This window comes from Musca vetustissima, unplaced genomic scaffold (genome assembly GCF_032173495.1).
Source record: "Musca vetustissima isolate MV318-11 ecotype Yass unplaced genomic scaffold, APGP_CSIRO_Mvet_v1 utg23951, whole genome shotgun sequence".
Lineage (NCBI taxonomy): Eukaryota > Metazoa > Arthropoda > Insecta > Diptera > Muscidae > Musca > Musca vetustissima.
In genome coordinates, this window is record NW_026882199.1 from 170,955 (window position 1) to 193,550 (window position 22,596).

The 22,596-nt window shown below is 35.0% G+C and overlaps 1 protein-coding gene across 1 annotated transcript in view; it reads right to left on the reverse strand.

Annotated features, from left to right (window-relative positions):
• The window catches only part of LOC133328412 (syndecan-like), a 146,127-nt gene that overhangs the window by 31,766 nt on the left and 91,765 nt on the right, over window positions 1-22,596 (reverse strand). Inside the window, exons 3-4 of the mRNA XM_061536982.1 lie at window positions 9,734-10,043; window positions 8,369-9,319 (exon numbers count right to left, since the gene is read on the reverse strand). Coding sequence (XP_061392966.1) covers window positions 8,369-9,319; window positions 9,734-10,043 — 1,261 coding nt within the window. The remainder of the gene's footprint in view (window positions 1-8,368; window positions 9,320-9,733; window positions 10,044-22,596) is intronic.

Here is a 22,596-nt window from a genome sequence, read left to right on the forward strand (position 1 = left end):
TGACTTTCATAGAGACACAAGCATTACTCAGGCTTTATGAAAGTCAAAGTCAGAATATTTTTTTCAGGTCTAATATAGAGATAAGACGTGATAAAGGTCTTCTACAAAGACAAAGAAGAAATCCTTCTTGGAAAGTTCATCTTTTTATCTTTCTCTTATAGAATATTTTCATTGGGTCCTATGCAAGTATATAATCTTCTTTTGGCCTTATATAGACAGGAAAACCTCTTCAGGACTCCTATAGATTGAACATATAGAGACAACAAAAATAACTTTTAAAAATCCACGCCTAAGGGTAGGCAACAAAAAATATTCTTAAAAAATCCACGTCTAAGGTTTGGCAACATAAAAGTTATTCATAAAAAATCCACGCCTAAGAGTAGGCAACAAAAATATTATTCTTAAAAATTCACGCCTAAGGGTTGGCAACATAAAGATTATTCTTAAAAAATCCACGCCTAACGGTAGGCAACAAAAATATTATTCATAAAAAATCCACGCCTAACGGTAGGCAACAAAAATATTATTCATAAAAAATCCACGCCTAACGGTAGGCAACAAAAAATTTATTTATAAAAATCCACGGCTAAGGGTAGGCAACAAAAAATTTATTTTTAAAAATCCACGCCTAAGGGTAGGCAACAAAAAAAAATAATTTTTAAAAATCCACGCCTATGGTTTGGCAACATAAAAATTATTTTTAAAAATCCACGCCTAAGAGTAGGCAACAAAAAATTTATTTATAAAAATCCACGGCTAAGGGTAGGCAACAAAAAATTTATTTTTAAGCAACAAAAAATTTATTTTTAAAAATCCACGCCTAAGGTATGGCAACATCAAAATTATTTTTAAAAATCCACGCCTAAGGTTTGGCAACATCAAAATTATTTTTAAAAATCCACGCCTAAGAGAAGGCAACAAAAAATTATTTTTAAAAAATCCACGCCTAAAGGTAGGCAACAAAAAATTATTTTTTAAAAAATCCACGCCTAAATGTAGGCATATAATTTGTTAATTCTGTCAACTTCTTGTCGTATACAATCTTCGAAACATCAAATTTGTCAAAAAGACTAATTAAATTTTTGTCTAAAATTATGCAAATATTAATCAAATACAACAACAACTACTCACCTGATATTGTAAATATAATTTCAGGATTGATTGGGAGGTGGTGTGGTGTAGTTAAATAGAATATTAATTAGATATCATCCATCACGGATACACATATATAGCTAACAAGGTATCTAACAAATACATGTAGACACACACACACAAAACAAACACTCACACAATTTAAGAGCACTTGTTACGATGTAATAATAAATTAAACGAAACATGTGTTAAATTAGTTTTTCTTAACCCATTAAATCTAGTAGAATTTGAAAAAAAACTTAAAATTGATTTTTTTCAAAATTTGAAAAATTCTTTTTTAAATTAAAAAAAAATTGATTTTTTTAATTTATAAAAATACAATAAAATTGTTTTATATATTAAATACTACAAATATATATATTTTTTTGCATTTTGAGTTCCCACTGGCCCTGGTGTACCTGGCTGTCCGATTTTTGGGTTAAAATTATCCCAAAAATAATTATAATCTGCCAAATGCACATATGTGCGTACATACATACATCATTGTGTATACATACATTACTTGTATTGCTGTTTTATTTTTTGGAACAATATTGTATATCGCCCTTAAAATATGCAAAATGAAATTTGTTTTTGTTGTTAACATTTTGTAAACACAAACAACAACAACAAGTATGCTCGAAAATTATGCAATTAAAATATTGTATTGATATTGGATAAACATTGTCTCGAATATTCGAATATAATTTTGTGCAAAATGTTTACAACAATAATAATATTGATTAAAATTCCATAAATATTTGTTAGGGCAGGGAGGAAGGAGGGAGGGGGAGACTGGAAAAATAACCAGTGTTTAAAATATAATTAAAGAAAGTAGTTGCAATAAATAGAAGGCAGGGATAACAGGTCCAGAAATACTTCAATTTAAAAAAAATCATTATTTTTGTTGGCCAATATTTTGTAGTCCCCTTCTATTCACGTTCTTACATAAAAGTGCCAGTGAGCGTAGCAGTATAGCCGGACGGGGCCGACCATATGATACCCTACATAACTTCCACGAAAATGTTACTTTGTGTGATTCTATATTTTGAGCTTGGTCGATATTTCGCGATATTTGCACCCTCTTGACCAACTAGAGGTCAACAAATATTACTAATGTTCAGTACAGCACTTCTAATTACTTGTGCCGATTCCCTTCACCGTGGGTTGTGTTGTGATGTTCGGCTGTCAATTGTGGCCTATAGATCGACTCGAAAAAAACATAAAAAATTAAGTTTTCGGTCCACTTCATCCCAAAATTATTATCTGATCATCACCGGAAATTATAGGCGTTGTCCTTGAACATAACTGGAACCTCATGGAACATTTCAAATAGATCAGCGCTATATTTTCGCTCTCCATTGTGGTAATGGGTTACTAAATAATATATGAATACTTAAGCACCCCTAAATATTAAGAAATATTAAATACTCACCCCGAGTACATACGACAATATAATTGGTATCAATGTTAATATCAACCACTCCTCTTGGATATACTATCAACTTCTCGGGTCTATGTCCTTCATTTTCATTTTTTTGTCATTTTTTCACACAAAAGTCAGTGCCCATTTGACCCGCGAAATATTGACCGATCTTTATCAAAACAGGCATGCTTATTCTTTGGCCTGATCCCATTCTCCATGTACAAATTTGAGATGTTTGGGCCACAATTGCGGCTTTTGGAGCGACCAGAAAAACCGACAAAAATTAAGTATTTGTCAATTTCGGGGATAATCTTAACCGATATTTACCAATAGGGGTCTTTATTGGGTAGAACCTATCTTACATGCTAAATTTCGTGAAGATTGGTCCATAACTGTGGCTTGTATCGTGTTTACAAATTATAATGGACAGATGGACGGATGGACCACATGTCTAGACTAGCTGAGTCGAGATATGAAGATCGGTATACTTAAAGGTGGGTCTATGACCAATATTTCACGGCGTTACAAACTCTTGGGGCTGCACAAAGCAATAATACCCTGACGACATAGTTGTGTAGGGTATAACAAAGATCTTATAGGCATTTTGTAGGCTTCGTGTAGACATGATATCTTCAGCAGGTTCATTGAAAAATATTCTTCTGAGAAAGCTACTCATTGTGTGGATCCTTGAAAAAATATTCTTCTGAGAAAGCTACTCCTTGTGTGGATCCTTGAAAAAATATTCTTCTGAGAAAGCTACTCCTTGTGTGGATCCTTGAAAAAATATTCTTCTGAGAAAGCTACTCCTTGTGTGGATCCTTGAAAAAATATTCTTTAAAAAAATCTACGCCTTGTGTGAGTCCTTGAAAAAATATTCTTTAAAAAATCTTCGCCTTGTGTGGGTCCTTGAAAAAATAATCTTTAAATATTCTTTAAAAAATCTACGCCTTGTGTGAGTCCTTGAAAAAATATTTTTTTTAAAAATCTACGCCTTGTGTGAATCCTTGAAAAAATATTCTTTTAAAAAATCTACGCCTTGTGTGAGTCCTTGAAAAAATATTCTTTAAAAAATCTACGCCTTGTGTGAATCCTTGAAAAAATATTCTTTTAAAAAATCTACGCCTTGTGTGAGTCCTTGAAAAAATATTCTTTAAAAAATCTACGCCTTGTGTGAGTCCTTGAAAAAATACTCTTTAAAAAATCTACGCCTTGTGTGAGTCCTTGAAAAAATACTCTTTAAAAAATCTACGCCTTGTGTGAGTCGTTGAAAAAATATTCTTTTAAAAAATCTACGCCTTGTCCTTGAAAAATATTCTTTTAAAAAATCTACGCCTTGTCCTTGAAAAATATTCTTTTAAAAAATCTACGCCTTGTCCTTGAAAAATATTCTTTAAAAAATCTACGCCTTGCCCTTGAAAAAATATTCTTTAAAAAATCTACGCCTTGCCCTTCAAAAAATATTCTTTAAAAAATCTACGCCTTGCCCTTGAAAAAATATTCTTTAAAAAATCTACGCCTTGCCCTTGAAAAAATATTCTTTAAAAAATCTACGCCTTGTGTGAGTCCTTGAAAAAATATTCTTTAAAAAATCTACGCCTTGTGTGAGTCCTTGAAAAAATATTCTTTAAAAAATCTACGCCTTGTGTGGGTCCTTGAAAAAATATTCTTTAAAAAATCTACGCCTTGTGTGGGGCCTTAAAAAATCTTTAAAATATCTCCACCTTGTGTGGGTCCTGTAAAATATTCTTAAAAAATCTTTATATGGCCTTACATAGAGGAGCCTATATGGGTCCTCTACAGGGAATTCTTTGCATAGAATACAAGTGTTTGCTGAAAATAAAATTTTGTCATACAAAATTTCCGAAATTTAAAAACTATTTCCTTAATTAATAATATTAAATTGTCAATATAAGTTTATAAACATTCATAACAACAAATTTACTAATACATACACACACACATAAAATTAGTTCTACAACAAATATTGGTTAAATATTAATTAGCAAAATGGACGTTATCAGAATAAACCGACCACAAGCAAAATAACAATATTATTAATAATAAAGGAGAGTAACAATTAATGTAAATGCGGTAAAAGGATGTGAAACACTAAAAGGACATACAGTGGAACATGGCTATAAGGATAAATTTGAAAAATGTAATTTTTATTTGCCGTTAAAATGCTATAATTTCTCACAGAAGGGAGGAAAAAAATCCGCCCTAAAATTGAGACTTTCACCAAGGTCCTTATAACCATGTTCCACTGTAGCGATATATAGATGAACGAACACTGATATAATAATAATAAAACAATCGACAAAATGTAATGAACATGAAAAATTCTCTTCTTATTGTTTTTGTTTTATTTTTTTTCGAATAAAACAATGATGAAATGAATTGTCGTTGTTTCTTGGCATAAATGAATGAAAGAAGGAAGATACAAAAAACACACAGAACACAAAGAAAACGGATGGTTGAATAGATGGATGAATGAATGAATGACTGGTTGGCAGACAGACCAACCGACTGACTAGTTTTCAATGGACGAATGAATGAATTATCTTTTTGGTGGTAATGAACATGAACATGAAATGCATGTATATACACAATTACATACAATTATATATATGATATATACATATACGTGTGTATATGTAGATATGAAGATGGGTGACTGGTTGGGTGGTGGGTGACTGGTTGTTGTGGTTATAATGAATTCACTAGACAAGTGAATTATGTCGAACAGAAGAAAATAATGAAAATGAACAAGTACGAGAGGGTATGAGACACTAGAGAGTATGATAATCAAGAGTATATACAAGAGTATGTCAAAAAAAAAATAATTGTGTGTTGAGAGTGTAAATGTATGTGTGCAATTTTTTTAAGGGTCATGTTTAAAGTGTTTTCTTCGTTTATTTCTTTCTTCAGAGTATACATTAAGGCAGTGTGTTTGGGGCCTTGGAAAAAAACAGAATATAATTTAGAGTGGGGGTTTTTTGCCTAGTATTTTCTTTTCTGGGTTAATTAGATAAATAATAAGTAAAATGTTAATTATAAAAAGGAGAAATAGTTTTTCTTCGTTGTTGGAAAAACAGTGGGTGCTTTTCGTTTTTTTTTTTCAGTGTCTCCTTCTCACTAGAAAGGGTTTATGAAATTTAAAACTTAGAAATGACAATTAAGGTATCTTTTTTTTAATAAATAAAGAAGGAAATAAAATTTGTGGGGAATACAAGAAAATAAATAAAAAATATTTTTTCTACAAAAAAATAATCTAATAATAAAGTGTAACATGCCAATGAAAGATGCTAAGGAAAAAAAAACAAATACAAAAACATAACAAAACAAACAGAACTAGGAAACAATAATATATATAAAATAAATAAATATTTCGGATAAAAATGGAATTCGAAGGATAGCAATTTTTAATAGTTGAAGAAAAGCCATGAAAAAAATATGTATACATCATTTGGCACATATTTCTGTATTTGGAAACATATTTTGTAAAACATGAGGATAGGATTTTAGATTGCATTTTTAAAAAATTATTGCTTCTGGTAAAGGAGTAAAAAATGGATTTTCAAAAAGTCTCGGTCTGGGTGCTTAAAAAAATTATTTTAAAAATCTATGCCTTGTCTGGGTGCTTAAAAAAATTCTTTTAAAAATCTACGCCTTATCTGGGTGCTTAAAAATATTCCTTAAAAAATTTACGCCTTGTCTGGGTGCTTGAAAAATTTCTTTAAAAAATCTACGGCTTGTCTGGGTGCTTAAAAAATTATTTTCAAAACCTATGCTTTGTATGGGTGCTTGAAAAAATTCTTTTAAAAATCTACGCCTTGTCTGGGAGCTTAAAAACATTTTTTTTAAATCTATGCCTTGTCTGGGAGCTTAAAAACATTTTTTTTAAATCTATGCCTTGTCTGGGAGCTTAAAAACATTTTTTTTAAATCTATGCCTTGTCTGGGAGCTTAAAAACATTTTTTTTTAAAAATCCACGCCTTTTGTAGGTCCTTGAAAGATATTCTTTAAAAAAATCCACGCCTTTTATAGGTCCTTGAAAGATATTCTTTAAAAAAATCCACGCCTTTTATAGGTCCTTGAAATATATTCTTTAAAAAATCTACGCCTTGTCTGGGCCCTTGATAATATTCTTTAAAAAAGCTACGCCTTGTCTGGGCCCTTGAAAATATTCTTTAAAAAATCTACGCCTTGTCTGGGCCCTTGAAAATATTCTTTAAAAAATCTACGCCTTGTCTGGGCCCTTGAAAATATTCTTTAAAAAATCTACGCCTTGTCTGGGTGCTTAAAAATATTCTTTAAAAAATCTACGCCTTGTCTGGGCCACTGAAAAAAAATATTTTAAAAATCTACGCCTTGTCTGGGCCCTTGAAAATATTCTTTAAAAAATCTACGCCTTGTCTGGGCCCTTGAAAATATTCTTTAAAAAATCTACGCCTTTTATAGGTCCTTGAAAGATATTCTTTAAAAATCTACGCCTTTTATAGGTCCTTGAAAGATATTCTTTAAATAATCCACGCCTTTTATAGGTCCTTCAAAGATATTCTTTAAAAAATCCACGCCTGTGTCTGGGACCTTTAAAAATATTCTTTAAAAAATCTACGCCTTGTCTGGGTGCTTTAAAAATATTCTTTAAAAAATCTACGCCTCGTCTGGGCCCCTGAAAATATTCTTTAAAAAATCTACGCCTTGTCTGGGTGCTTTAAAAATATTCTTTAAAAAATCTACGCCTTGTCTGGGTGCTTTAAAAATATTCTTTAAAAAATCTACGCCTTGTCTGGGCCCTTGAAAATATTCTTTAAAAAATCTACGCCTTGTCTGGGTGCTTAAAAATATTCTTTAAACAATCTACGCCTTGTAAAGGTTCTTGAAAGATATTCTTTAAAAAATCCACGCCTTTTATAGGTCCTTGAAAATATTCTTTAAAAAATCCACGCCTTTTATAGGCACTTGAAAATATTCTTTAAAAAATCCACGCCTTTTATAGGTCCTTGAAAATATTCTTTAAAAAATCCCATGCCTTGTATAGACCTAAAAAAATATTCTTTGAAAAATCCACGCCTTGTATAGACCTAAAAAAATATTCTTTAAGAAATCCACGCCTTCTTTAGGTCCCTGAAAACTATTCTTCCATGCCTTCTATAGGTGCTTGAAAACCATTCTTCCAAGCCTTCTATAGGTCCTTGAAAAATATAGGTCCTTAAAAACTATACTCCCACGCCTTCTATAGGTCCTTGAAAACTATTCTGCCACGCCTTCTATAGGTTCTTAAAAACTATTCTTTAACAAATCCACGCCTTCTATAGGTCCTTGAAAAACATTCTTTAACAAATCCACGCCTTTTATAGGTCCTTGAAATATATAGATCCTTGAAAATATTCTTTAAAAAATTCACGCCTCCTACAGGTTCTTAAAAATACTCTTAAACAATTCACGCCTTCTATAGTTCTTAGAAAGATATTTAGGTCCCTGAAAATATTCTTAAACAAATTCACGTCTTCTATAGGTCCTAGAAAGATATTTAGGTCCTTGAATTCCATTTTTGATCCAAAATAAAAAAATACAAAAAAATAATGGTTGCAAATATACAAAGCCAATATAAAAAGGATAACAAAAAAATGCAAAAGGAAAGCAACAAAGCTAGGACTACAAAGAAAAACGACATAACAGAACATAAAACCAAAGAAAAATAGACAACAAACAAAACAAGAAAAGGACAATAACAAAAGCAAACCATATATGGATAATAATAGTTGTAATAAAGTAATAATAAAAAAAGAAAGGAAATACACTGACGTCGTTTATCGGTGGTGGTCGAGGTTGAGGTGGAGGTGGCTGATGAAGATGATGAATCGGTATCGGCGGTGGGATCGGTAATATCAGTGTAAATGGGGCTATTGTCATCCTCATCCTCCTTGGTGTTGATGGCATCATCATAATCATCCTCCGTCTTGTCGTCCTCGTTATCTTCGTCGAGATCGTCATCATCATCGTTGTTGTTGTTGCTACGGCCATGTTCAATAGTTTGTCCAGCATCCACATCAATTTCTCCGAAATCATCTTCGTCATCTTTGTTGCCGCCCAATACTGGTTTACGTTCATCCACGGGTTTCGATACCTTATCCAAATGGTCGTGGTGGCTGGGATAGAGGTCATGACGATGGATAACATCGCCATCATCATCATCGTCACCGGTATGATCATCGTCATCATCGACATTGCTGTCAATGAGACCGCCATCACCGCTGTGATGTAGCAGAGGACCTTCCTCATCTTCGTCGTCTTCATCGAGATCGAAGTCGTCGCCATCGCTGTGATGATGGATTGTTGTTGTCGTCGATGGTGGATTAACTTTGCCAATTGTTGCGGAGGAGGTGCTGGTGGTTGTCGTTGAGGTGGTGGCTGGTAAGGAAAAGGGAATAATATGGGTAGTGTTGTTGTTGTTGTTTTGGTTTGTTGTATTGTTGTGTGATAGATTGTGGGTGTTAGTGGGGGTGGTGGTAGTGGCAGTGTTGTTGTTTTGTGTCATTGAGGTCACCGAGGAGGGTGTGGTTATGTTATCAATAGTTGCGATTGTTGTTGTTGTTATTGGAATTGTGGTTAGTATATTTGATTTTTGTGTGGTAATGGGAATGATGGTGGCAGGGGTGGCAATGATGGTAGTGATGGTGGTGGTGGTGGTGTTGGTCATAATGGGATTAAACAATGAAATAGAGGAATTAAATTGTTTATTATGATTATTTGTTTCTAATGAATGATTGATTCGATTTGATGAGTAAATAATTTAAAAATAATAAATTTCATGATATGAGAGAGTATTATTGTTTATACAGATGAGAAAAAAAAAGAGATGAGAAAATGAAAAAATAAAATAAAAATAAAATTTTAAAACAAAAATAAATGAAAAAAAATATTGCAATAAAATAATCAGGGCTAAAACACATTTAGGCCAAAATATAATAATTTTTTTAGAGTAGTACCAAAATTTAACATAGAAAAAATAGTAGTAGTAGTAGTGTGAAGAAGTAGTAGAAAATTTTATATATATGTATTATATAATACAAAAAAAGGAAAAATAGTGGAAGAAAAAATTGCCGCTTGCAAAGGAAAACCAAAAAAAAAAAAAAAAGTTACACAAATGAGCGACAAAGTTTTTATTACCAATCGTATTGAGCCCGGTCGATGAAGAACCACCTGAGCTACCACCGGCTGAGCTACCAATGATGCCTGTATTTGTAATGCCGCTACCAATGTTCGTGCCACTGGATGTTTGATGATGACTATTCTGATTTTGGTTATTTCTACTTGTGGTTATGAAATCGTTGTCATCGATTTGCTTATTTATATTTGATTTACCCGTTTGTGTGTTGTGCGTATGCGAATGATGATGATAATCGCTGTCGGAATCCTCGTCATCGGGACCAAAGCCAGAACCAGAGAAATCGTGATCTTTCTCTAAATCATCGTGTGGCTGTAACAACAAAAAAGAGAATAGACAATTAAAAATTTAATTTCAAAAAAAAAAAAAATGCTCTTATTTCTACTCAAATTAAGTTGTAACCGAGTATTCCATATGGAGGTTATTACAGTCATATCCGGCAAATGTTAACATAACATGGTCGGAAGTGCCGGAATATGGTGTTAATTACCTCGTAAATCTTAAGGCTAGAGTATGGTTAGAACAAACACATTCACACACATACACATACATGCACAATTGTGTGTGTGTAATACAATTTTAATCTAGCTAACAACCAGAGGTCATATAGCCCGATAACAATTAGAGGAGTGTGTGTGTTACAATTACACAGGCAATACAGTGGAGTTTTCTGGTTATTTAGAAGAATATTCTTTAAAACATCGAAACCTTTGCTAAATTCCTAAAGGAATATTATTTGAAAAATCCTCGCAATTTGGAAAATGCTTGAAAAATATTTTTTAAATATACAATCCTTTGAAAAAATGAAATGAAAAAATATATTTTTTAATACAATCCATTGGAAAAAATATTTTTTTTTTAAATTTCCAACTTAAATTAATACTTGAAAAAATATTTTTTTTATTTCAAACTTCAATTATTACTTGAAAAAATATTTTTTTTTTGAATTCCAACTTTAATTAATTCTTGAAAAAAATATTTTTTTTTAATTTACAACTTCAGTTAATACATCTGTAAGATTCGGAAAATCCTCGCCTTTGGAAAAAATTATTTGAAAAATCCACGCCTAGTAGAAATCCTGGAAAAAATTATTTTTAAAAATACCCGGTTATATCCGATTCTAAAGATCCTCTTAATATAAAATCCGTATCATTTTAAATGTTATAAAAATAGCGATGGGGTTATCTCAAGGAAAATCTTTCTAAATGACAGAATCTCCTTTTATGGTCAGAATCTCCATAGCATGGTTTTTGTTTGCTGGCCGGCCTTCGGTCGAGATTTTAAAACTTTTACCTATGGACAGATACATACACGGGCTACGCGACAGAAACTCCTTTTAAAGAGAATATTTTTTTGTGTAGCCTGCCTTCTTCCGGGGATTTAAGACTTTCTCTTATGGGCAGATACCAACACCGGCTACGCGACAGAATCTCTTGTTAAATAGAATAGTTTTTTGGGTGACTGGCCTTCGGGCGGAGATTTCGGACTTTCTACTATGGACAGACACCAACACCGTTTACGCGACAGAAACTACTTTTAAAGAGAATATTTTTTGTGTAGCCGACCTTCGGCCGGGGATTTAACACTTTCTTCAATGGAGAGATACCAACTTCGGCTAAAGTAAAAATAAAAAAAAGAAAGGAAACACACTGATGTCGTTTACCGGTGGTGGTCGAGGTTGAGGTGGAGGTGGCTGATGAAGATGATGAATCGGTATCGGCGGTGGGATTGGTAATATCAGTGTAAATGGGGCTATTGTCATCCTCATCCTCTTTGGTGTTGATGGCATCATCATAATCATTCTCCGTCTTGTCGTCCTCGTTATCTTCATCGAGATCGTCATCATCATCGTTTTTGTTGTTGTTGCTACAGCCATGTTCAATAGTTCGTCCAGCATCCACATCAATTTCTCCGAAATCATCTTCGTCATCTTTGTTGCCGCCCAATACCAATACGGCTACGCTACAGAATCTCTTGTTAAATAGAATAGGTTTTTGGTGTAGCGGGCCTTCGTCCGGGTATTTAACACTTTCTTCTATGGACCGATAACAACATTGGCTACTCGACAGAATCTCTTGTTAAATATAATAGTTTTTTGGGTGACCGGCCTTCGGGTGGGGATTTAGGACTTTCTGCTATGGACAGATATCAACACCGATTTCCTTGTTTTATCGCACCATTTTGGAAAGGGCAAATTGTGGTTTATCATTTCATTGCAGAGGGGCTATAATGGACCCAAGGATGCTGAGGTTCCAATCATTGGGCATACATTCCTCTAGCCAAATTGAACTAATCAGCTGTTCCTGACCAATATCTAACCACCAGGCTTGAATAGATAGGCTGGTAAGCCGTCGGCTCCTGCTGCTTTTTTGTTCTTGAGCCGATTAATTGATTTTATGACCTCATCTTGGCTAGGTGGTACACACTCTATACCATCATCTCTTATTGGTGCTGGGGTATTTTGATTGCAGAGGGACTATAATGGACCCGAGAGAGTTTTTCAAAAAAAAAAAAAAAACAAAAATCGGAGACCAAAACCCAATTGTGTTGACTGAATTTTGATGGTAAACCCCATCATATTACCACTCAATGGAAAGCTTTAATATGATACTCATTTTATATTAACCGGATCCGTAGAACCGGATATAACCGGGTACCCGTACCCGAACTTCCGGGTCAAATAACCCGGTACGTCCCCCAAGAAAAAAAAGATATCCCCATATTTAGGATAGAAATACCTACCTCTGGAAAAATTTTTCGGAAAAATCTGATCGTTTTTACTAAACTAGAGTTAAGCCAAAATTATTTAAAAGCCAGTGAACGGGGCCGACCATACGATACCCTATTGGTTGACTGTATTTTGACTGCAACCCCATCATATTATCACTCAATGGAAAACATTTTATATTAACCGGATCCGTAGAACCGGATATAACCGGGTACCCGTACTTCCGGGTCAAATAACCGTGTAACCGGGTACTTCCCAAAGAAAAAAATATCCCCATAATTAGGGTAGAAATACCTACCTCTGGAAATTTTTTCAGAAAAATCTGATCGTTTTTACTAAACTAGAGTTAAGTCAAAATTATGTAAAAACCAGTGAGCGGAGCAGTATAGACGGACGGGGCCGACCATACGATACTCTACACAACTACCATGGAACTCTAACTTTGTGCGGATTTGTATTCCGAGACTGGGCAATATGTCGTGATAGTTGCATCTTCTTGTCCGATAAGAGGTCAACACCACCTCTACCTTACACTGACATATTTTCCGAATATTACTAATATTGAGTACAGCCCTTTTAATTACTTGTCCAGTTTCCTTTAACCGTGGTTTGTGCTGTGATGTTAGGCTTTCAATTGTGGCTTATAGATCGACTCGAAAAAAATTAACAAAAAAATAAAATTTTCGGTCCATTTCATCCCAAAATTGTTATCTGATCATCACCGAAAATTATAGGCGTTGTCCTTGACCATAAATGGATCCTAATGGAAAATGTCAAAGCGATCAGCACTATACTTCCGCCATCTAGTGTGGTAATGGGTGTCTGAATAATATCTGAAAACGTAAGCACCTGTAAATATTTAAGTGTAATTCCCACATCCGAGTACATACGGCAATATAATTGGTATCAATTTAAAGATCAACCACTCCTCTTGGATATCGGCTTCGGCTTCTAGGGTCTATGTCCTTCAAGAGTAAATATGTACGCCATAGAAGATAAATTTTGCGATTTTTCATAAAAAAGTCAGGTCCATTTGACCCGCTAAATATTGACCGATCTGTATCAAAACAGGCATGCTTATTCCTTGGCCCGACCCACTTCTTCATGTGAAAATTCGCCATGTTCGGGCCATAATTGCAGCCTCTGGAGCGATAAGAAAATCAGACAAAAATAAAGCTTTTTTGTCCATTTCATCTCCTTAATATTAACGGATCTTTACCAAAAACAATAGGGTTGTTTATTGGTCAGAACTCATTCTACATGCAAAATTGGTCCATAAATGAAGATTGGTCCATAAATGTGGCCTGTATCGTGTTTACAAATTATAATGGACAAACGGACTGACGGACACACATGTCTAGATCGACTCAGCTAGTCGAGATATGACGATCGGTATACTTAAAGGTGGGTCCAGGACCAATATTTCGCGGCGTTACAAACTCCTGGGGCTGCACAAAGCAATAATGCCCTGACAACATAGATGTGCAGGGTATAAAAAAATTATTTAAAAATTCCACGCCTTCTGTAAGACTTGTAAAAAAATATTTAAAAATTCCATGCCTTTAAAAATCCACGCCTTCTGTAAGACTTGGAAAAAATATTAAAAAATATATATATAAAAAAAACCACGCCTTTTGTAAGACTTGGAAAAAATATTTAAAAACTTGGAAAAAATATTTAAAAAATCCACGCCTTCTGTAAGACTTGGAAAAAAAGATTTAAAAAGTCCACGTCTTCTGCAAGATTTGGGAAAAAATATTTAAAAAGTCCACCCCTTTAAAAATCCACGCCTTCTATAAGACTTGGAAAAAAAGATTTAAGAAATCCACGTCTTTAAAAATCTACACCTTCTGTAAGACTTGGAAAAATATTTAAGAAATCCACGACTTCTGTAAAAATTAAAAAAAATATTTCAAAAATCCAAAAAAAAAATTTAGAAACACACGCATTGAATGAATCCTTAAAAAATATTTTTACAAAACCGCACCCTGTGTGCCTCCTTGATTTCTTTTAAAATCTGTGGAAAAAAATGTAATCCCCGTCCTCTATTCCCACTGTCATCCAATTATTTCAAATTCACACTAGGGGCCAAAGCTAATGTTGCGAACAGAATCCATTAAGGATACCACGAAGCGTTGCACATTCAGCTGTGGCAGGAACAAAGAATGGAGTCATAGAAAACAAAAAAAAAAGCAGAATAATTGAAGGTTGTTAAAAGTGGACTATAAAAACAATGTGTTGTTGTTATTTGTGGCAATTAAAAAAAAAACTGTATATAGATGACAATAAAAGACACAATTGGTAACAAGACTATAACGAATTGTTATTGTATTTTTGCCTTAGAGCTAACATGACCTCATATGGGACGTCATGACTAAATTCTGAATGTGGTGGTATTTTTTTTAATAGAAACAAATATCAAATAAAATTAAATTTCCTACATGTTTAGCAAGAATATATAAGGCCACCCAAAATTCCTAAATTTAAATATCAAGAAAATTTTAAGCGATGGAGGCAGAGAGAGAAAGTCGTAAAAGGCTTATATGCAAATACCAGGAAAATGCATATTAAAATTCAACAGCATTCCTTTAAGCCTAAAAGTACCAACCATAAAACATGATTTTATTCACTCAAACACACACACACACACACACATTAAACGGGTGTGAGTGGGTGTGTGTGTATTTCAAGTTGGGAATTGCTGCATAGCAATAATAAAAAAAATCAATTGAGAAAAGTGATTATACGCGTTTTTAACATCGCATTTTTTATGCCACTGCCATTCTCCCGTTGAGCCATTCTCATTGCTGTTCGTTAATGGTTGTTGTTGTTGTCGTAGAACATGTTCAAATGGCGTGAAACACATTTCCGGTTTAGACGATTTAACGCCATGTAAATGTACGTGACCATTTCGCGCACCAGGAACATCACACCAGAATGCCAAACCGATATGCAGCATGTGGGTAGGTTGTTAGGTAGGTAGGATCCACAACACATGTGGCTGCTAAGTGCATGCAATGTTAGATTGTCATTAGTCCAGGGAAGAATTTGAAAAAAAAAAACAACTGCAAACTCACACAAACAAATATTATCACGGTTCGATGCCATTTGCACCAGAGAAGGTGTACTGTGTACGGGGGGACAATATTTGTGAATTGTTATTATTCTAATGGCTTATGTTTTGATATGTGTATATCCTCAGAACACTTTAAAGCCCTTGGAAAAGTTATTTGAAAAATCCACGGCTTGTATAGGTCATTGAAAAAAATATTTAAAAAAAATTCACGCCTTGTATACACCTTGGTAAACATTATTTGAAAAAATCCACAGCTTGTATAGGTCATTGAAAAAAAATTATTAAAAAAATTTACGCCTTGTATAGGACGGATAGGGCTGTCGAATACGGCTTTATAGTCGACGAATAGGTGGTATGTGTCGATGTGTTTTTCGTGGGTCTTTTCCAGGATTTGGCGCAGAGTGAAAATTTGGCCAATGGTGGATTTGCCAGGTTTGAAGCCACATTGGTATGGTCCAATAATGTCATTGACCATTGGCGTAAATCGTTCACACAGCACACTTTATATGCGATGGGAAGAAGGCTAAATCCTCTATAGTTGGCACATATCGTCATGTCTCTTTCTTTGTGCATGGGATACAGGATGCTGAGGTTCCAATAATTGGGTATGCATTCCTCTAGCCAATTTGTACTAATCAGCTGGTGCATGCTCCTGACCAACAACTGACCACCAGTCTTGAATAGTTCGGCTGGTAACCTGTCGGCTCCTGCTGCTTTATTGTTCTTGAGCCGATTAATAGATTTTATGACATCATCTTGGCTAGGTGGTATACACTTTATACCATCATCTCTTATTGGTTCTGGGGTATCTTCTTCACCGCCACTATTTAATACCAGAAGATTTTCAAAATGCTCCGTCCACATCCTCAACACGCTGTCTGTATCTATCACCAGGTTTCCTTCTTCATCAGGAGGATGTGCCTGCACCAAAACCTTTGGTTTGGTGTTTTACTCCTTGGTAAAATTTCCGGACTTCATTCTGATTCCTGTACATCTCTATTTGCTCAGACTCACGTTTCTCTTGTTCTTTCTTCTTTTTTTTTAAGAATATACTTTTCTCCTCTCTCCTTTTCTCCCGATAATTCTTAAGTCGCATTAAGTGTTGCTACTTTCTACAGGGTTGCCCTATACGCTGCGTTTTTCGCCTAACTACCATTACGACACTCCTGATAGTACAACGCGTTTCTTGATGGTGGTTTTTGGTATCCAAGTGTTGCTTTGGTGCAGTTTGTAGGAAGTGGACAATTCTTAGCCATTGTTCTTCTATACTGTTATCGGAACAAGACGTACTTCCGTCAAGCTGGTGGGTTAGTTGAGCGGAGTAGGCCTCGGCTACCTGTTGTGTTTGCAGCTTTTCGACGTCGAGTTTCCGTGTTGTGTTAGATCACACTTTTGCTGCTACATTAAGACGGGTGCGTACCTTGGCTGCTACAAGGTAGTGGTCCGAATTGATTTTCGCTCCTCGGATCGATCGAACGTCTAATACACTTGATGAATGCCTTCTGTCTATTACAACATGATCAATTTGATTTCTCGTTGCTTGATCGGGAGAAATCCAAATGGCCTTGTGTATATCTAGATGCTTGAATCTGGTGCTGCTAACTATCATGTTTTTTGCTAACGCGAAGTCAAGCAACCTCATGCCGTTGTCGGATGTTTCATCATGAAGGCTGATTTTCCGACGGTGGGGCCAAAGATATTTTCGCTACCGATTTTTGCATTAAAATCTCCTACCGGAATTTAAATGTCATGGCCTGGGCAGCGGTCATGTGCTGTTTCCAGGCGTTCGAAAAATATGTCTTTGGTCTGTTCATATTTATCTTCGGTTGGAGCATGGGCGCGCAAATGAGACTGATGTTGAATAATTTCGTTTTTATACGGATTATAGAAATTCGCTCATCTACTAGAGTGAATCAGAAGACGAGGTCTTTTATTCCCATGTTAACCATAAATCCGCAGCCAAATTCATGTCTCGTTTCATGGCAGCTATAATACAGCGGGTAATCGCCTGATTTACTTACGCCTGTCCCTTTCCCATCGCGTTTCCTGCTAGGCAATAATATCGGTTTTGTAATCCTTAAGTACATCCGCCAAAGCGAATTGCATTAAAATCTCCTTGCAGAATTTTATTGTCATGGCCTGGGCAGCGGTCATGTGCTGTTTCCAGGCGTTCGTAAAATATGTCTTTGGTCTGTTCATATTTATCTTCGGTCGGAGCATGGGCGCGCAAATGAGACTGATGTAGAATAACTTCGCTTTTATGCGGATTATAGCAATTCGCTCATCTACTGGAGTGAATCTGGAGACGAGGTCTTTTATTCACCTTTTAATCATAAATCCGCAGCCAAATTCATGTCTTGTTTCATGGCAGCTATAATATATGGCGTAATCGTCTAATTTACTTACGCCTCGCATTTCCTGTAAAGCAATAATATCGGTTTTGTACTCCTTAAGTACATCCGCCAAAGCGAAAACTGCGCCTGTTCTGTACAACGTGCGCACATTCAAAGTGCAGATTCGCAGATCGTGGTCCTTTATATGTTTGCGGGTGTCGTCAACATTAGGGGGGTTTGCTTTGCTTTTTTCATAGTAGGAGGGGTTTTCCGAGTGTGGGCAACTAACCCGACGCCTCAATCCATTTTTTATAGTTCTTAGGGGCGAACTCGCGGAACATATTAGCTCACTATTTCAACGGGTGATGAAAATAGCTACCCCAGTTGACACTGCGCAATTGAGATGAAAGAGGGACCTAGGGATAAACCTGGACTTCGCCATGTTAAAGCCAATCAGAGCCGTTGCTTGGTATCTATCATCTCCTACGCCACCCCCACTCCTTATATAGGCTTTGGAAATAAATTTACGCCTTATCATCTACCCCAATAAAAATCGACCATTATTGGCCCAGGAGTATAATGGCTTCATGATGTTATTCTTTTGCATTTCCTTGCTTTATATTTCATTTTTGTTTTTCAAATCTTCGGAATCTAGAAGCTAAGCAAAACACACACAGCAAAAACAAAAGGAAGCATATAACAATGGGACCATAACGTATAATGTGTATAGGACACAGAGGGTTGGATAATAAAGAACAAAAGAAAACAAGAGCATAACAATTGGGGTTAAGGTAAAAACAATTGTGTCTATTACTAAGCTAACGTTGTTGTTGTTGCTGCTACTGCTGCTGCCATTGTTTTGCTTTAGTTTATACCTGATGCCTTGGAATTGTTTGTTATGGTGGGGCTTTTGTTTGCCGAAACAAAAAGTGGAGAAAATCTAAAAAAACGACGCCTAAAAGTATGCAGCAGTACTCGTATGAAGCATAAAACTTTATTGTTCCCATTTTTTGATGCTGTTGTTTTTGCTGTGTGTTGATATAAGAGACTAGCTCAAAAAGTAGAGTGTGGCAGGTATACTGGGGTTGTATGTGTGCATATGTGTGTGTATTGAGGATTTTTGCTAGTAAGTAAGGTACCACGTATATGTTTATTTAACACACATGCTGAAACACATACACACACAAACAAATTAACATACGTATTTGTCTTGCTTGCATAAATTTTAGTTATTGTTGTTGTTTTTCTTTTTTTGCTTTTTTGTGAATGACAATTTTTAGAGTTGCATACACAAAAATTGACATAAATTCTGTGTGTATGTGTGTGTGTTTGAAAATGTCTTTGTATTGATGCCAGTGTATCTGTATTTAATTGCTGGACTTTATGTTTAAGTTGTTGCTGTTATTTATTGTTATTCTTGTACTTGTTCAACAACTTTAAGATTTATTTTTATTGGTTATTCAAAAGTGCCCACTCAATTTGCAAATAATAATAATAATTGTTGTTGTTGTTGCTGCTGCTGTTGTTGTTCTTTTTATGGTTACATATTTTATATTGTATAAGACAACTTGGTAATTGTAAAGGAAAATTGTTGTATTGATTAGAAATGTTTGTGGAAGGTAAATAAAAGAATGAATATAAATTAAGCCTAAATGTAGGCAACAGTAATTTGTTGTTCCTTAAATAACAAAGATATAATTTTAATTTTAAACAGTAAGACTAGGAAAAAAATTATTTTAAAAATTCACGCCTTGTAGAGGTCATGGAAAAATTTATTTTCAGAATCCACGCCTTGTAGAGGTCATGGAAAAAATTATTTAAAAAATCCACGCCTTGTAGAGGTCATGGAAAAAATTATTTAAAAAATCCACGCCTTGTAGAGGTCATGGAAAAAATGATTTTAAAAATCCACGCCTTGTAGAGGTCATGGAAGAAATGATTTTAAAAATCCACGCCTTGTAGAGGTCATGGAAAAAATGATTTTAAAAATCCTCGCCTTGTAGAGGTCATGGAAAAAATTATTTAAAAAATCCACGCCTTGTAGAGGTCATGGAAAAAAATTATTTAAAAAATCCACGCCTTGTAGAGGTCATGGAAAAATTTATTTTAAAAATCCACGCCTTGTAGAGGTCATGGAAAAATTTATTTAAAAAATCCACGCCTTGTAGAGGTCATGGAAAAAATGATTTTAAAAATCCACGCCTTGTAGAGGTCATGGAAAAATTTATTTTAAAAATCCACGCCTTGTAGAGGTCATGGAAAAAATTCTTTTAAAAATCCACGCCTTGTAGAGGTCATGGAAAAAATTATTAAAAAAATCCACGCCTTGTAGAGGTCATGGAAAAAATTCTTTTAAAAATCCACGCCTTGTAGAGGTCATGGAAAAAATTCTTTTAAAAATCCACGCCTTGTAGAGGTCATGGAAAAAATTCTTTTAAAAATCCACGCCTTGTAGAGGTCATGGAAAAAATTCTTTTAAAAATCCACGCCTTGTAGAGGTCATGGAAAAAATTCTGTTAAAAATCCACGCCTTGTAGAGGTCATGGAAAAAAATCTTTTAAAAATCCACGCCTTGTAGAGGTCATGGAAAAAAATCTTTTAAAAATCCACGCCTTGTAGAGGTCATGGAAAAAATGCTTTTAAAAATCCACGCCTTGTAGAGGTCATGAAAAAAATTCTTTTAAAAATCCACGCCTTGTAGAGGTCACGGAATAAAATATTTTAAAAATCCACGCCTTGTAGAGGTCATGGAAAAATTTATTTAAAAAATCCACGCCTTGTAGAGGTCATGGAAAAAATGATTTTAAAAATCCACGCCTTGTAGAGGTCATGGAAAAATTTATTTTAAAAATCCACGCCTTGTAGAGGTCATGGAAAAAATTCTTTTAAAAATCCACGCCTTGTAGAGGTCATGGAAAAAATTATTAAAAAAATCCACGCCTTGTAGAGGTCATGGAAAAAATTCTTTTAAAAATCCACGCCTTGTAGAGGTCATGGAAAAAATTCTTTTAAAAATCCACGCCTTGTAGAGGTCATGGAAAAAATTCTTTTAAAAATCCACGCCTTGTAGAGGTCATGGAAAAAATTCTTTTAAAAATCCACGCCTTGTAGAGGTCATGGAAAAAATTCTTTTAAAAATCCACGCCTTGTAGAGGTCATGGAAAAAATTCTGTTAAAAATCCACGCCTTGTAGAGGTCATGGAAAAAAATCTTTTAAAAATCCACGCCTTGTAGAGGTCATGGAAAAAAATCTTTTAAAAATCCACGCCTTGTAGAGGTCATGGAAAAAATGCTTTTAAAAATCCACGCCTTGTAGAGGTCATGAAAAAAATTCTTTTAAAAATCCACGCCTTGTAGAGGTCACGGAATAAAATATTTTAAAAATCCACGCCTTGTAGAGGTCATGGAAAAAATTATTTAAAAAATCCACGCCTTGTAGAGGTCATGGAAAAAATTATTTAAAAAATCCACGCCTTGTAGAGGTCATGGAAAAAATTATTTAAAAAATCCACGCCTTGTAGAGGTCATGGAAAAAATTATTTAAAAAATCCACACCTTGTGGAGGTCATGGAAAAAATTATTTTAAAAATCCACGCCTTGTAGAGGTCATGGAAAAAAATTATTTTAAAAATCCACGCCTTGTAGAGGTCATGGAAAAAAATTATTTTAAAAATCCACGCCTTGTAGAGGTCATGGAAAAAATTATTTTAAAAATCCACGCCTTGTAGAGGTCATGGAAAAAAATTATTTAAAAAATCCAGAACGTTACAGAACGGTTGTTCCATAAGCCGAGGTTAAAAAATATTTCCAAGCGTGTCGGTCTTGTGCGCATCTCCTCCAATTTGAAAGGCCACGTTGCAAGATGTTGCCTTCTACTTGGTCTTTCCATCGGATTCGTGGCCTTTCCCTTCTACGGGAACCATCAGTAGGCTCGCTTTTATATGCTTTTTGAGCTGGGGCATTCTCATTCATTCGCAAAACATGGCCTAGCCATCGTAGTCGCTGCAGCTCAATACGACAATGTCGATGTCCGCGTATAAATTGTAGAGCTCGTGGTTCATTCGACGCCTATATTCACCATCGACGCAGATCGGTCCGTAGATCTATCGGAGAATTTTTCTTTCAAACACCCCAAAACTGCCTCATCTGCTTGCGCAAGTACCCATGCTTCAGATCCATATAACAGCACGGGTAGTATCAGCGTCTTGTAAAGTATGAGTTTGGTCTGGCGGGAGGTTGTTTTGTTTCTAAACTGCTTACTTAGACTATAGTATCATATGTTGCTTATCACAAACTGATGTCATTCGTTTTATTTATGGCGATACCAAGGTATATAGAATCTTTAACTACCTCGAAGCTGTAGTTCTCAAGTTCCACAGTTGGTCCAAGTCTACTGGACGTTTTGCCCGTTGATACCATCAGCTTGGTCTTCTCGCCGTTTACTGCCAGACCCACTTTGGCAGACTCCTTCTCAATTTGTTCAAAGGTAGCTGTTGCCGCTCTCAATGTTCGACCCATTATATCGATGTCATCGGCGTGGGCGAGTAACATGTGTTGTTTGGTGTACAGAGTGCCATTTCTGTTCACCTTTGCGTCTCGTATGACCTTTTCCAGCAGGATGTTTAAAAAAGTTCACACGGCAAACTGCCACCGTGTCTGAATCCTCGTTCGGTATCGAAGGGATCCCATATGTCCTTTCAGACTTTAATTGCTGACCTTGTGTCACTT